The sequence below is a fragment of the Haliaeetus albicilla genome, chromosome 4 (genome assembly GCF_947461875.1).
Source record: "Haliaeetus albicilla chromosome 4, bHalAlb1.1, whole genome shotgun sequence".
NCBI classification, from domain to species: Eukaryota; Metazoa; Chordata; class Aves; order Accipitriformes; family Accipitridae; genus Haliaeetus; species Haliaeetus albicilla.
The window spans coordinates 397,651-413,537 of NC_091486.1; the positions used below are offsets into that span (position 1 = coordinate 397,651).

The window sequence follows — 15,887 nt, forward strand, 5'->3', positions numbered from 1 at the left end:
CCGGTAGTGGACTTTTGTCTGTTCGGAGAGGTGGGAGGTAGAATAAATTAATTTTGTGTCCTTGTTTTAGGTGTAGTACTTTTTCCTAGTAAGACTCACTGTAATACAATTAAAATATTTTTGTGTCCATTTTACCTAAAGCTGGTCAGTCACTGAAGAGTTCTTGTGTCTCTTCTCTATATGTTTTTCACTGGACACCTCATTTTTTCAATTCACTTGTATTTGGACAAGCAATCTCCCTCCCTCCACTGTCACTATTAGAAGTAATGTAATCATCAGTCATGTTAGTTTAAGACTGCAAACATGTGTCCACAAAGTTTGGCATCCAAGCATGGGCAGTTCGTCCGTGCTTTCTGTAGAGGACTCTTAGCAGTTGCTTCCAGATCGTGTAGGCATCTCAGTTGGAAACCTGTGCCATTCCACCACATGACACTCCTGGCTGCAAGAGGTTGGGGCAAGTTTCAAGGGTTCAGTCTGATGATGATAGTCTCTCATGTCTGTTTCCACAGGGAAGAGATATGTCACATTCTTTACACAAAGTCCAGACTACTTTTTTAAGAAATGCATCTTCCAAAAGTTTGTCTGTGTACATAGTGCATGTCCTGCAGCTCTCTCAAAGAGGCCTGAGAAAAGTATCAGCCTTTGGCACTCTGTAAAACCCCATGTTTGGCAATTGTCTCTATTGTATTATTGATTCAGTGTCTTGACTAGCCCCAAACACCTCTGTTTGAACTTTGAAAATCTAGAATAATCTTGAAAATTTTCTGCATTTGGCGGTTGACTGCAGTTTAGACACAGTGTTCTTTGAAGGCCGAGCCTATTATAATATATGGACTTTTAAAGTAGAGTGTTTTCATTTTCATCTTCTGTACTGAAAAAATTTAAATATGGTCTAGTGTAGAAAAACAGGTGTGCAAGGAATTATTTTAGCCATATCTGAGAGAGCCAAACAAGGCAAGCAGTTCAGTATGGCGTAATTAGGTTTTCTTCCGTTTACAATTTTAGAAGAGGTTAAAGGAAACTTAGAGGAAAATGTATTTCAAAAGGAGAATAGTTACATTAATTTTCTTGGTACTCGAGGTATGTAATGGCTAGAATGTAAAAATTATTTATGTTTTGATTTGGGGATATAAAAAGCATATTTTAGCAACACGTTTTCATTTTGTAAATTCTCTTAGGTGTTAATCAGAAATTCTGTTTCAGGTATTTCAAAAAGACGAAGAGTAACAGATGAACGTGAGCTGCGTGTTCCTCTTGAATACGGGTAGGTTATGTGTATACTTGATATCCCTTGAAGGGAGATTAATACCTTCAAAAGTCAGTTGGTAAAGAAATGACAGTTAAATTTTGAGCCTGAATAATAAGGAAAGAACTTCAACAATTTAGATTTCCAACTCACAGTGACTGTGGCTCTCTAAAAGTGTCAGCATATTTTATGTGTTAATTTTTGTGCATCAAATTTGTTCTTTTGCAAACCTGACCTGTCTCTTAGCAGTTTTGCCACTGGAAATTAATCCTGTTGGTTAAATCTGAGCCGGTATAGACTCCAGATAACTCCCTGAAATATAGTTCTAAACTTTTTAAAATCTGGTAATATGCAAGTAGCTTGATATAAATAAATCCATATAGAGTCAGAGTTTGGACAATCTAGATAATAACAATTTCTGGTTTTGCCTGTTTGATTTACGATACTCTTGTCACATTTTAGATACACACCTTTTTCCTTTTATGTAATAATCTTAAATTGGCATTAATTGTTTTTTAAAAAGTGTATTGTTTTATGCAACTATTTCATATCACTCTAGCTGGCAAAGAGAAACCCGAATAAGAAACTTCGGTGGTCGTCTTCAAGGAGAAGTAGCATATTTTGCACCTTGTGGAAAGAAGCTGAGACAGTATCCTGAAGTAGTAAAGGTACATTCCTCTTTTTAACTTCTGTGTTCTAATGCTACTAAGCATGCTTGCAATTAAAAAATGCCTTTTTTTTCCCTCCAATAAAGATACTTATTTCAAAATATCCTGTGATGTGAGGCATAATGTATCTCAGTCTGTTACTGATTTGATCTCATATAAATGCATATCCCTTTGATAGAATATGCAAAACATTACACTCACAAAGTTAGCTGTACATCAAAGCTGGGTTGTAATTATTTACAAGCTGAAGTGGAAAAATATGTGATTTTTTCAGTATCTCAGCAGAAATGGAATAATGGATATCTCAAGGGACAATTTCAGCTTCAGTGCAAAAATAGGAGTGGGTGACTTCTATGAAGCCAGAGATGGACCGCAGGTATCCACTTTTTAAAAAGTAAAGTCTTTGATCCAAGGAACATTAACTTAAATTTAGGTGAAGTAATTTTTTGCTACAATCTGAAGCATTGCCTGTTTTTAGCTAATTCTTTCTAAAAATTGTGCGTATGTCTTAATGGTAGTTATATTGAAATGCTGAGAGCTTGATCCTGGGCAATGTTGAAAACCGCTCCTCTCAGTGATTTTATTAGGAGGTTGCAGGAGTTTGGCATGCCTTATGATCAGCTCTGAGCCTGGATTTGTCTAGTACAAAAGAACTCTGAGCTACATATTTTATCTTTGTCCGTATTCAGGTATTTCTGAGTAAACCTCTTATTTCTTCCTCTACAGTATAAACCTAATATTGATAGATTTATGTGTATGTATTAAATCACACTCTTTTCATGTATTCATCTGCATAATATATAAAAAATACATGTTTAAATACAAGTGTTTCCTGTTTTGAGAATACCATCTGAGCTTTCTGAAGCATGAGATTTTTATGGGAAGGAATGTTGACTTATACCAGTTATGCTTTACAGTGGTAGAATTCTTAGACTTTGTGTAGATAAACCACACAAGGATAAGTAAAATTATAATTTCAAGGAAATTACTACTATATTTGTGCCATACTGTGTTCCTGTATTTTGGTCACGTTGCCATTTCTTCAGGATCTGCACGAAATTTTCTGGACTTTTGTCAGTGTATGTATTTTCTTCTTTAAAAGATAAGTATCCTGAGTATGTTGCTACAGGAACGTGGACAGAAATTGTGCTCTCAGCAGTCTTGAATTCAGGCTCTACTTAAGCCATATGTCGTTGTGATACCCTGTAGAAATACATCATGTTTACATAGTATAAATTTGAAAGCAATAAAGACTGATTTCATAGGAAGCAGCTACTTCTAGATGGTGCTTCCTGATCCGTGGCTTACAGGGTAAAACATTGCTAAACCCTCTTCATGTTTGGCCTTAATAAAACAACAATTGCAAGTTCATGTAGGTGTGAACTTCATTATGTACCTGAATGACTTGATTGAAATAATTCTTTATGTTGTGAACATAATGTAATGTTGGGGTATCTGTTCTCTTTTTACCCTATTACATTTTTGTGTCTGTTGCCCATGTTGGTTCATTAGTCTTGTCCCCTTCTCTAGTTATCTCTTTCTTCTCCCTTTAATTCATAAGATGATTTGCAGGTTTTGCCCTTCTTTGATACTGCAAAACTTAAGAATGAAGGTATTGGGAAGGGCAGGTTTCTGTAGGCAAGGTCGGCAGTATGAATATTAAGTTGCTGTAGATCTCACTGTATTTTCTACTTGTGTAGTTTATGGTAGGTTCCATTAAGACTTGGTTACACAAAAGAAAAGTTTTCTCGTAAAAATGGGGATTGAGGGCAGCTGTTTCAGATGTGCTAAAATGTATTTACATTTTATATATGACATTTTGAATGAGGAGATTATAATGTGAACAGTTGAGCTACACTGAGGCTGATAATATGCACTTAGGAAAACAGTATGTGATACTGGTACTTCATGAAGAGAATTTGCACCCTTTTTACTGAAAAATTTTCAGTTGTCCAGCTTCAAAACAATATGTGATAATCATATCTTTATGGATGTCTGGAGGTAATTCCAGGAATTGTATTGCTGCTTTTGCTGTAACTTTGATTATTCTGTATAGCCTTTCATGGTTACTCTTCCCTTTCTTCGTTATATACTTCTCTCATCTTTTGAGACATGCAGCATGCATCCAAAGTGATTGGGTAAGTTTCACAAAGCTCAAAGATGAAACAAGATGTGAAGAAAATGATCTAAGGGCTTAATCAGTTATATTGAAGAATTACCTATAGCAAGCCAAAAATACATGGATTATGTGCTTCTGATAGTGCTCCTGGTACACAAGCAACCAGATATTACAGGTTATTCAAAGCAGTGATTAACTGCTTTAACAGAGAAGCATATCTGGCAGAAGTGGACCGTGAAATAGTAGGGTTAGAGGAATGTTTGAAGTTTTGCAAATATGGAAGTTCAGTGACAGGACCTGGAGGCTTTAAACTGCTGTAGTTTAGAAAGATTAGTGTGAATGTGATTTGGGGTGATGGAGAAGGCACGGGTACTTAAGAGTTTGAGTAATACAGATAGGAATATTGTATCAAGTAGTAGGTGAAAGAGAATGTTGTGGAGTGATACTGAGCTGTGCCCTAAGATTGCATCTTGCTGGCTTTGATTAATAAATAACAGCAAGGGTATCCATCACAGAATTACAGAATGGTTGAGGTTGGAAGGGACCTCTGGAAGTCACCTTGTCCAACCCCCCAGCTCAGGAAGGGTCACCTGGAGCCAGTTACCCAGGACCATGCCCATACAGCTGTTGAAAATCTCTAAGGTGGGAGACCCCACAACCTCCCTGAGCCACCTGTTCCAGTTTTCAGTCACCCTCGTGGTGGGAGAGTGTTTCCCGATATTCAGGGGGAACCTCCTGTGTTTCAGTGTGTGCCCACTGCCTCTCATCCTGTCACTGGGCACCTCTGAAAAGAGCCTGGCCCCATCCTCTTTGCACCCTCCCTCCACGTATTTATACACATTGCTGAGAGCCCCCTGAGCCTCCTCTTCTCCAGGCTGAACAGTCCCAGCTCTCTCAGCCTTTCCCTTTGCAGGGTCATTATGTAGTTAGTGAAAACTTGACTCTTCGTGCAGCCATTTTAGTTGAAGATGAAGTAACAGTAAGGGCAAAATACAAACTTCTAAACCTGGATATAGCTCTCTGGGAGTCATCATTAAGTCATGGTAAACATGGCATGCACTTTTTTTCCCAATAAGATTTTGCATAAAGCTGTGAAAATATCTGCGTCCCATCCCCGAGTCTGAATGCTTGCCTAGGAAGGCAGCTGAATTCAGGAATGGGAGAGGAGGGAAGTGCTTCAAGTACCTTTCCCAATCACCTTATTGTGAAGTAACTCCTATGTACATTAGTCTTTCTCAGAGTATCTGATTATGGTGATGCCTTGGAACAAATATTGTGCATCTCTATAAGGCATGAAGTCTACCTCTTTTAAGTCAATTCTTAAGCTTACTGCTGTTTACTTAAGAGACTTACTCTGTGAATAAGTATTTAGAAATCTAAAATGTTCATTACAGATGCAATAGAAATACCATACAGAACAGCCAACTATAAAATCAGCTGTCATATGCATTTGTTATGTAGTAGTAATTATTTGCTTCCTTTTCTAGAAACTGGAATTTAAATTGTTTTTCCTATTCTGATTTCTGCAATTCAATTTAGAAAGCTTTGTTGTTAACTTTTTCTCACAAATATAAACTGAAGTAAATGAGGATATCTGCTTCTTGCAAGGTGCCTATGGTTTTGTTCATTAATTTGGTTAACAGGCTTTGAGCTTGATTCTGCTTCCATGCATAGTTATCTGGTGCCTTTTGGGCAAGTGTCCTGATCACAGTACAGTATTGCAATAGATGGTAGGTGCCTGAAGGTGAGAAACTGAATTAAGTTCTTATTTTGATTAGTTTCAACAATAAACCACAACATTTTGTATTGTTATTCCCATTTTTTCTCCAGTGGTTGTGTAGCGGAGCTTAGATTTTATGGATGCCCCTGATTCTCCTATGTTGGGGCACAACCCCCGTATTTTTTCCTTAGAATATGGAAAATCTACAGAATAACAGATTGTACGTTCTTTTAATAGAAATGTATTTTGGGTCAGATTTTAAAGGATATCTGAGCACAAAATATAGATGGTCAATTAACTCCTGCTTAACCCTTAATAGATCTGTTCTGGACTATTTTTGTCTTGTCCTCCCTTGTGGAAACTTGTTGCATCCACAATGTCTTTTGGCAGGACTATAAACAGTCTTTTCCCCATTCCTTGAAATGCCAGCTCCTTTTGCTTATTGAACCTTCTACTGGTTTCATTTGATGGCCTCTAGCTTCTCTCCTGGGAGGCATTAAGAAAATGTAATATACATCTGTGGTCTCTGTGGCACTAATGATCCTGTAGACCTCTATCTTTTTTTTTTTTTTTTTTGCACATGTTTCTTATCATTAGTATCAGTAACCATAGAAAATACAAATACAGAGCAAGAGCAATCTCACTGCAGGATCTAAGGTACTTCTTGAACTATGTCTGCTTCTCCTCCTTTTCTTTGAATTCTATTTTGCTTTCCCTGCCCACCCTCAGCACTTGCAGTTTCTGGGGTAAGATCTCCTAGGCTGGAGGTTGGTGTAGGTGATAAGTACAGTATTAAATCTCGCTTACATTGCTCAACAGACTGAACCTGTGATAAATTGTAAGTCAGGTACTAGACAGTGAAATGAAAGTGTATGCCTAAGTAGTACTCTTAAAGATAGAAGATGAATTAACTTTTGTTTAAGAGGCAGAGGTGACTATTTTGCATTAAAAAGTCCTTAGTGATGATGCACTGTACACATAGTGTTAAGGTCATGATTCTGAACAGCTTGGTTTTAGGAGCACAGCTAATAACAAAGCTCTTTGAAATGTCTGTAAACTAAGTGTGAGATGTACTCTTGGGATGGTCTTAACTGGGAGTGATTCAGACTTCAAAAAAAGGTATCTTTGCAGATACTGATCACTTCCTTGGAATCTGAATGTTTCATTAGCAAAATGCCATTTCTTTTGTTGAATCTTATATTAAACATTTGTAATTATGAAGAATGAGCAGAAAGAATTAAAAGATAAATTGTCAGAGTAAGCAAATAAAAAATGTATTTTATGGTACAGCAAATTTGATTTCAGTATTTATGCATGTACGAGTGTGAAAACTTTGGTAATGCAAATTATTTTTTCTGAACAGATATTTAATTACTGTTAAGTTATCAGCTTTCATTCTTGCTTTAACAGACGTTTTCAAAATCTTTTACAAACCCTTTTAAGGGAAATTATGGAGTAGTCCTGAAGGATACTTAGCTTACATTTTTTCCCTGCATTTTTCAAACACTTGGGAAAATAGTAAAAGATGTTACAATTTTGAAATACTCATGTTCAGTCAAACAGGATCAGATAGACTGTGCTCCTGCTCTGCTTAGTAGATGCAATAAAGTCTACTTTCTATCAGTTAAAGTAAAGCTATTTCTATGTGAGGACTAACTTGGGTATTTGTATTAACAAAGTATTTCAGTATTTGTTTTTGAGATTGCACAGAAAACCAGTAGTAATTGTGAAAGAAAGGGTTTCATGTAGTGCTGCATACTGTGTTTAGAAAATATAGTTAACATAACTTCTAGTTCAGATAGATGGATTCTCAAAAGTTATAAACTTTTGACTGCTTCAAGTTGGCACAGAAATTAACTTTCTTGCAGTGGATGAGGGGAGAACTACATTGTACTAAATAAAACTTCAAGATTAAAATGAGTCTGTGTTTTTTTCAACTCAGTTATTGAGATCCACAACACCGCAGAAAGCAATATTTGAAAATGCACTACTGCATTTGATTGTTTTGTATGTCCAAATTTCTGTAAATACTAACAGTTGGAAGACAGTGACTTGTAGCTTGACACATTTTTTCGTTCATGTTGAGCAGTGGATTGTATAAAAGCAGAGGAGTTATTTTTTAGTTTACGGAATAAGGAAGAATCTGTTTTGCCTTTTAAAAAGGGTTGAACAATAAGCAATTGGGTCATAAGTAATTAAAAATATCACAATCGTGGCATACCTGCTAGGGTAATAACTGTGTATGTCACTGAGTAGTCTTCAGAATCTTGCATAGTAGTACAATTTTAAAAAGTTGATAGTGATAAGCTCTCAATATATAGCTTCTGTGCATCATCAAAACATTGTACTACCCAAATAGTACATCAAAGCTCTCGCATATTTTATATATATATAACTTATCGGGGGGGGGGGGGAGAGGAATCTCTTGCTGTTCATGTTCTCAAGCATCTTAGATTTATTTTTCCTTTTTTAAATTTGTGTTTATAATACCTCTGTGAAATGTGTCAATTAAAAGGGTGTGCAGTGGTGTCTTCTGAAGGAAGAGGAGGTCATTCCCCGTATCAGAGCTATGGAAGGGCGTAGAGGACGACCACCGAATCCAGACAGACAGCATTCTAGAGAGGAGTCAAGGATGAGACGACGCAAAGGCCGACCTCCGAATGTTGGTAGCACTGAATTTCTAGACAACACCGATGCAAAGCTTTTAAGAAAGCTCCAGGCTCAAGGTAAGATTGTTTTCACCAACAGAGGGTATCAGTATATAGAGAGTTAATGTGTTTTCTGAAGAGGAGTGATGTGTTTCACTAGGGTATTAGTATGCAACATTTTATTTTGGAAATTTGCCACATGCTTTTATTGAAGCCTTTTTCAAGAGCATTAAATATATATATAAAGGAAGAAGTGTGTGTGTAAATGCATGTGTAAAAGCTTACTCTACAGTTACACTATTCAGTTTTATAAAATCTAAAAAAAGCAGACATCCAATAATCTGGTTACCACTGATGTATTTTTTAAATTGACAAAAATTAACAGATCTTTGTTTTCTCCTGTATCAGCTCAAACAACAGTGGACCTAGAAATTGAAATTGAGAACCACTGAAGTTAGCCTTTCTGTGAAGCTTTTGGCTGTTCCAGGGAAAATACTTTTCTTGTGAAATGCCTGATAGTGACAAGATTTGAATGCCCATAAGGTTGAATAGGCTCCTATAATAAGTAGTACCAATGTTGACAGTAGAACTTCCATGATAACAAGTACTACTATATGTCAGAAGCACGAGGGCCTGGTTTTAAACAAACATCAGATACATGAGTTTTTAATTTCAGTTCTTTAGTTCATAACTGTGTCATATTTTCTGAATGCCTCTGATCCAATATGAAAAATTCTTACAGCCCAGGAGTCAGGGTGTTTGTTTTAACTTCAGACTTAATTGTTCTTTCATGTGCTGACTGTGCACCTTTGGTTAGCTACCTTGTATTTTGCATCATGTCCTTGCATCTTTTTTCCTTGTTGCCCGCAAAGAGTACTGTTCTGTATAGATATATTTAAGGCATGCAATGGTAATGGTTTGGACACATGGACAGACAGAAGGCAGTTTTAGAAATGCCTTAATTCGTGGTATGTTTTGCAGTGTTGCACAGCTATTTTACCTGTGCGTTAAGGTCACCGCCTTTTGCTCAGTCTGAGAATTAGGAAACTGTGTCAACTGCTGAAGCATTGTAGCATTTGCTGAGAGGCTGTGTATTTATTGTTGAGACACAGTAACTGATTCCAGAAGTCTTTTCTTCTCAGGGGAAAAGATAAGCCCAAGTCACTAAGCCATTTTGCTTCACTTTGTATCTTCCCTTTCCCTATATTGGCTACTGTAAGGGGTGGTGGGAAGTATTTAGAACTCTCTCATGTCTATCTTCCCACCACATGCTGTAGCATTTAATAAAATGAACAAAAACATATGGTTTATATATACAAGAACAGTCAGAATGTATAGTATTTGATGTTACATATGTTCATATCTACCTTGCTGCTTTTTTCCCCTCATGAGAACATAAGAAATGTCTCAGTGGCTCAGCCCAGGGGTCATCGAGTGCAGAGCTCTGTCTTCAGTAGTGGCCATAGGAGATGCTGCTTGGAGAAAGCATGTGAACCTGATCACTTCTTTGTCCATCTGTTTCCTCATACATGCACTGTGGCATCCTGAGGTGTGTTCTGAGTGATGATGTAGAGCACATTTTTTCTTTCTCCGTTTATTTTCTATTTATGGAACTGTTGCCCATGAATTAGCCTGTTCTTTGTTTTTTAACCTCCTGACAATGTTTGCTCTACCAGCCTGCTGTGGCAACAAGTTCCAGAAGTCTGCTAACTACTGGACCATTTTAATTTTTAAAAAATGATCTTCTGTTACTGTCAGTGGGTGTTCCCTAGTTCCATTATTGTGTGGTTTAGAGAATAACAGTTCTCCAGTTTGTTATCCATCACCTTGATGATTTTGCAGACCTTAATCCTCTTTGTCATTAGTCTTCTCCTCTCCAGACTGAAGAGCCCAAATATTTTTAGTCTGTTCTCAGAAGGTTCCATCCCTTTGATCCTCTAAATGTGTCCTCTAATTTCAGTATTTCTTTTCTAGGTGTATTACCTTCCATTTATCTATGATGAAGCTTCTCTGCTACCTTTTCCCACTGTTTTGCAGGGCTCTTCCAGAGATCCTTGCTGTCAGCACAGCCTTGGATTTTCCAGAATGCTTAATAACATCTTCACATTTTGGGATTTAACTTTGCAGTCCCCTTTACAAGTTTCATTGATGAAAAAAGATACTAAATAAAGCTGGTTCTAGTACTGATTTGTGAAAAAACCTTCGACTAACTCTTCTTCATCACAAAAGGTGACTGCCGATCTCTGTCCTTCACCTGCTATCATTTAAAGAGCTTTCAGTCTGTGAAGCTGTACTTCAAACACATAACAGCTTAGTTATATTAATGTTTGACTTAGAACCTAGTCAAATACTTTCTGAAATTCAGAATATGTTATGTCCATTAAATTCTCTTTATCTCCCTGTTACTGATATTCTCATTGAAACCCATAATTAGGCAGAGTTTCCCTTTGTAGAAGCCATGCCAACTGTCTGAACTGATGGTGTTTTATAATGTACTCAGTAAGTATATAGAAGACATAATATGTACAATAAGACTCTAAAGAGGAAAGGAAAATCAGACTAACCTATCTGCACTTTCCAAGACTTCTGCTAGAGCCCTTTTTGTTGATGAGAGTTGCCAGTCCTATGACACAGTGGCTGTTGTTAATAATACAGTAAACACCCAGACCAGTGTCTTTGTGGTTTCACGTTAATGTTCCTTCACGTTTCTCAGTTTACTCTGTCCCGTCCTGGTGATCTGTTAACACCTGACTTACCTTCTTGATCTAATACTTCTTTTATATTTACCTCAAATTCATCTAGCTTTTCCAACCTGTTTGCTGTAGATAATGCACTGAGTAGGGGAATCTACCCAGCATCTTCAGCAGTAGAGATTGATACAAGGAATTCAATAACCCTTTTTTCTAAGGCTCTTTTTTCTGTCCTGTTGATCGTTAGGTCCCACTGATTACATTTCTGGCTTCCTGTTGTGATATATGTAAAGATCTTTTACTGTCTCCTCAGGCATCCTTTGCAATGTGCTCTTCAAATTCTTTTTTAGCCTTTCTAACTCTTAAAGTTTGGCCTGTCATAGGCTTTCCTGTTCTGATTTGAACAAGCTTTTCATGTTTTATATGCTCACCATTTTCCTATGATGGCCTCCTTTTCTGAAGACCTGCATATGGACTACCTTTTTCCTTTTTTAAATGTGGCTCTGTGTTTACCTGGACAAGTATACTTTTTTTTAAAAACTGCTTCTAGGTTGCTCACTTGAAGTATGTGTGCTTGAAGACTGCTTTTGTACAGCTTCTTTTAGGGTTCCACCAAATGGACTACATAGATGTCTCTTCATTCGTTGTTTTTACGCTATGTGACTTGATACTGCACTTTGCATAGAAAGCTGGTCTTCTGCCTGTACATCTCATTCTGATATGCCTGTAACGTTGGTACCTGGCAACACCATGTATTATTAATTATCCTTCTACTGTGTCCGTGAGATGTCCATTACATCTGGGCTATCATTTGATACCAAGAATTCTGGTTTCCCTAATTTCTTTTTTGATTTCTTGGCTTGATTTAGAAGCCCTTAAATTTTCTTCGGTATGGCACATATTAGTTGAATGGAAATACAGGTGGTCTGATTTGTCGTCTCTGTTTTTTGCAGTATAGGTGTTTGTTTCCCATCTGTCCTTTTCAAACGCATGACGAACATTAACTACATCCTCCTTATGGATTGTGTTAATTCAGACTAAGTGGTCCACTGCATTTGTTGGCCTTCCATACTTCATAGCTTAAGTTTTCCTCTATAATGTAGTCTAACTTCCAGCCACTGGTTCTGTTTCAGTTAAGACATAACTTCTTCTGTATGGTTTCCCCTTGGCCCTGAAGGTTTCCCTGTTGTGTGGCTATTTACACAGCCCTTCCTATCTGCAGCATCATCTTATCTATACATGGATTTTCCATATGTCTGCCTGCATCTTGGTCATTGCACAAGAAGCTGACAGTGTTTTGGAGAATGCTATCAAAGAGGTCGTGGACCTCAGTCCTTTGAAAGCAAGCTGAATTCAACCCCCAGAAAATCCTTCCTACAGCTGTCTTACATCAGTGTGTCCATGCACAGTTCATCCAAATTTCATAAATATTCTCACTTAAAGCAGTAGAATGCTTCAGGAAATTACTAATTAGCAGAAGAGTGGCTGGCTGTAGGTGGCCATGCTGGAGAGATGTGTGACCCTGATGAGTGTGCTCTTACTGCATTGTTAAAAAAAGATTGATTACATGAAGTGACTCGTAAGGAAAACAGTAATTCCATGCTTTCTGAATAAAATGTTGATTTAGTACTCTGAGACAAATGTTTTCTGCATTAAAAAGAAAGAAGAAATCAGTTTTTAAATGAAGCAACATTATTGGCCTGATGCTATCACTTAATAGGTAATTTTTTTCTCCAAAAGTAGTATTTTCTTTTATGTAGAAAGTATCCATGTTCATTTGTACTGTTGATGTAGTTACTGATAAGTGAGATACCACTAAAGGTAGTTGATAGTGAAATGTTGTCAAGATAAATGTGTGCAAAACAAATCCACTGTTTCCTCTATCTTTACCTCATGCACGTGTCTTTACCTCATGCAAGTGTCTGGATTTATTGTTGGACAGCACTGTTTTTATGAACTTAATATTTTCTTTTTGTAACAGAAATAGCTAGGCAAGCAGCACAAATAAAGCTACTGAGAAAACTCCAGAAGCAGGAACAAGCTCGAGCTGCCAAAGAAGCAAAAAAACAGCAAGGTAAGTATTACTTGTGAAAGTTTGTGCATGCTAGCAGATTATTGTGGAAAGTATTAATGAAAAGTTAGCTATCTCTTGTCATGTTCTGCTGATATTAATTTTTTGTTTGCTTTTGTTTCTCAGCTATTATGGCAGCTGAAGAAAAGCGAAAGCAAAAGGAACAGATAAAGATAATGAAGCAGCAGGTAAACTTTATGTGATTGTTAAATTAGTTCTTTAAATTACATTTTGAATTATTGAATTAGGGGTATTTTAATTATTTAGTAAATTATTAAGTATGCTGATTACAAAGTGAATGTTTTAAATCTAGTTTTAAAGAGCACACAGTGTATATTATTTAAAATTCTAAACTCTGTAGTTGTCATTCATGTTGTCAGGACATCCCAATTTTGTCTGTGTTGATTTAAGCCACCCAACATATGTAATTGCTTGCCAATATCAGTAAGAAATTAAAAAACTGCTATCAAAGTACAGTGATGTGGTCTTCCTTTATTTGGTTCTGTGAAAACAAACTGTTATATCTGTTTATGTAAATACTGGAAGAGTGCAGTTAGCTTCTTCAGTGATTCTGGAAGGCTGTCAGTGGTTTTAGGTTGTGTGCAAGGGCTTGTATCTCAGTATGCCAGTGAAGTAATACATGTTTTTAAACATACAAGTATTGTTAAATACTGTCATAGCAAGTACTTCCAATAAAAGTGAGCCCATATAAACTTTACCAAACAAACCTACTTATAGAAGCAGGCTTTTAAATTTTTTAACAACTGCTTTTAGTGAATTAGTGAAAAGTTATATATGTTGGGAATCTGAAAATTTTTAAAAGAGAATAATTTGCATCCAAAAATATATTTGTGTGGTTGTTTTTTATATTCGTTCTGTTCATTATGAAACTTACTGCAGAGTACAGAAATTAAATGCTTCATCTGGTAGCAGTCAAAGGACAAGTTTTTTTAGCTTTCAGTGAAAAGACATTTTTTGTGTTCAGTACCATTATTGCTATAGGTTTTTACCCTCTTACAGTGGCAGAGAATAAGTATATAAAACCTTCTAAAAGTAGGAAAAGTTGACTTTGGCAGGCAAATTCAACCTGTACTGCTGTTGAATTGGTATGTGTATGCATAGTACAGATAGTACATTTAATTTTTTTTAAAAAAGAATATCTAAATATTGTTTGGATTAACTATTTTATGTTAAATGTTCATATTCTTATTATAGTAGTATTTATAGAGTCTTAAATTAAAGGGATATATTAAGATGGAGATGATGAACATTTACTATTAAAACCAATACCTTTCGTTTGTGATAGAAACTTTAACTGACATTTCCATGAAATTCTATAAGTATTTGCGCTTGATGATATGTTACTTTGTAATGTAATGCATACTTTTAGCTGTAAATGAAATTTTAAAGTTGGACATGGGAAGAGAGGATTCCAGGTTTGACTTCACTGCATTCATGCATCAGCTTCATGGGACATTTAATTAACTTCCTGATTTAAAATACCTCATGCCTTTCATACAGGATAAAGCTGAAGTCTGTTGCAGGGAAAATGTTTCTGCAGTGGTGCAGTGTCTTCACTGTAGTCTCAAGACTGGTTTCTATTTATATTGTAGTTCACTTGTGTTTTTTCTAGAGATGGTTTAGTTACAGTTTTTTTGAGCTCGTTACACCTTTTCAGTCTGTTGTGTTATTTGAGTAATCTACCGAGCAATTTTATTTTGCAGCTGAGTTGCATTTAGATCTCTATAGAAGCTTCACAGCTAACATTCAGATTCAGAAATCAGCAAAACAAAACATGTCTGTATTGGATTTATTTTTTTTGTGGGTTTTTTTATGTCAGAGAACAATTAATTAGGATGGAGTAATAGAACCATAGAATCATTTAGGCTGGAAAGGACTTTTAAGATCATCGAGTCCAACCATAAACCTAGCACTACCATGTCCACCACTAAACCATGTCCCTAAGCACCACATCTACACGTCTTTTAAATATGTCCAGGAATGGTGACTCAACCACTTCCCTGGGCAGCCTGTTCCAATGATTGACAACCCTTTCAGTGAAGAAATCTTTCCTAATACCCAATCAAAACCTCCCCTGGCACAACTTGAGGCTGTCTCCTCTCATCCTATCACTTGTTACTTGGGAAAAGAGACTGACCCTCCACCTCACTACAGCCTCCTTTCAGGCAGTTGTAGAGAGCGGTTAAGGTCTCCCCTCAGCCTCCTTTTCTCCAGGCTAAACCACCCCAGTTCCCTCAGCTGCTCCTCATAAGACTTGTGCTTTAGACCCTTCACCAGCTTTGTTGCCCTTCTCTGGACGCGCTCCAGCACCTCAATGTCTTTGTATGATCTCACCATCCCACCAGTTAGAAATAATACTGGAAAACCAGATCTCATTATTTTGCCTCTTAAGTGGCATCCTGAGGTGTTAAAAAAGCCAATGAAAATATAAAGGCCTTTCACATCTTTGAAATCCAGATACTAAAACCTAACATACTTCTTTTTTGTTTTTATTAAGTAGTTAACCAAAATTGTTGTTACTGCAGATACCTTAAATATCCCAGGAATGGATAACAATTAATCCTTGTTGGTAATTGTTTAGATTTTTCTGTGAAGAAAGTGCTCAGTATAGCAGACAGTGGGCTAGAAGTTGTCACTCTACCATCTATGAGTTAAACTAGGAGAGGCTGAGAGAGCTGGGACTGTTCAGCCTGGAGAAGAGGAG

The 15,887-nt window shown here is 36.7% G+C and overlaps 1 protein-coding gene across 22 annotated transcripts in view; it reads left to right on the forward strand.

The window, feature by feature from the left end:
- The window catches only part of BAZ2B (bromodomain adjacent to zinc finger domain 2B), a 164,789-nt gene that overhangs the window by 109,750 nt on the left and 39,152 nt on the right, over window positions 1-15,887 (forward strand). For 18 of the 22 annotated variants that reach the window (XM_069780547.1, XM_069780546.1, XM_069780548.1 and 15 more), the window contains 6 exons: window positions 1,204-1,264; window positions 1,806-1,914; window positions 2,189-2,290; window positions 8,269-8,479; window positions 13,073-13,165; window positions 13,289-13,350. In XM_069780547.1, coding sequence (XP_069636648.1) covers window positions 1,204-1,264; window positions 1,806-1,914; window positions 2,189-2,290; window positions 8,269-8,479; window positions 13,073-13,165; window positions 13,289-13,350 — 638 coding nt within the window. The remainder of the gene's footprint in view (window positions 1-1,203; window positions 1,265-1,805; window positions 1,915-2,188; window positions 2,291-8,268; window positions 8,480-13,072; window positions 13,166-13,288; window positions 13,351-15,887) is intronic. The other 4 variants (XM_069780562.1, XM_069780557.1, XM_069780559.1 and 1 more) reach the window with 1 other exon arrangement.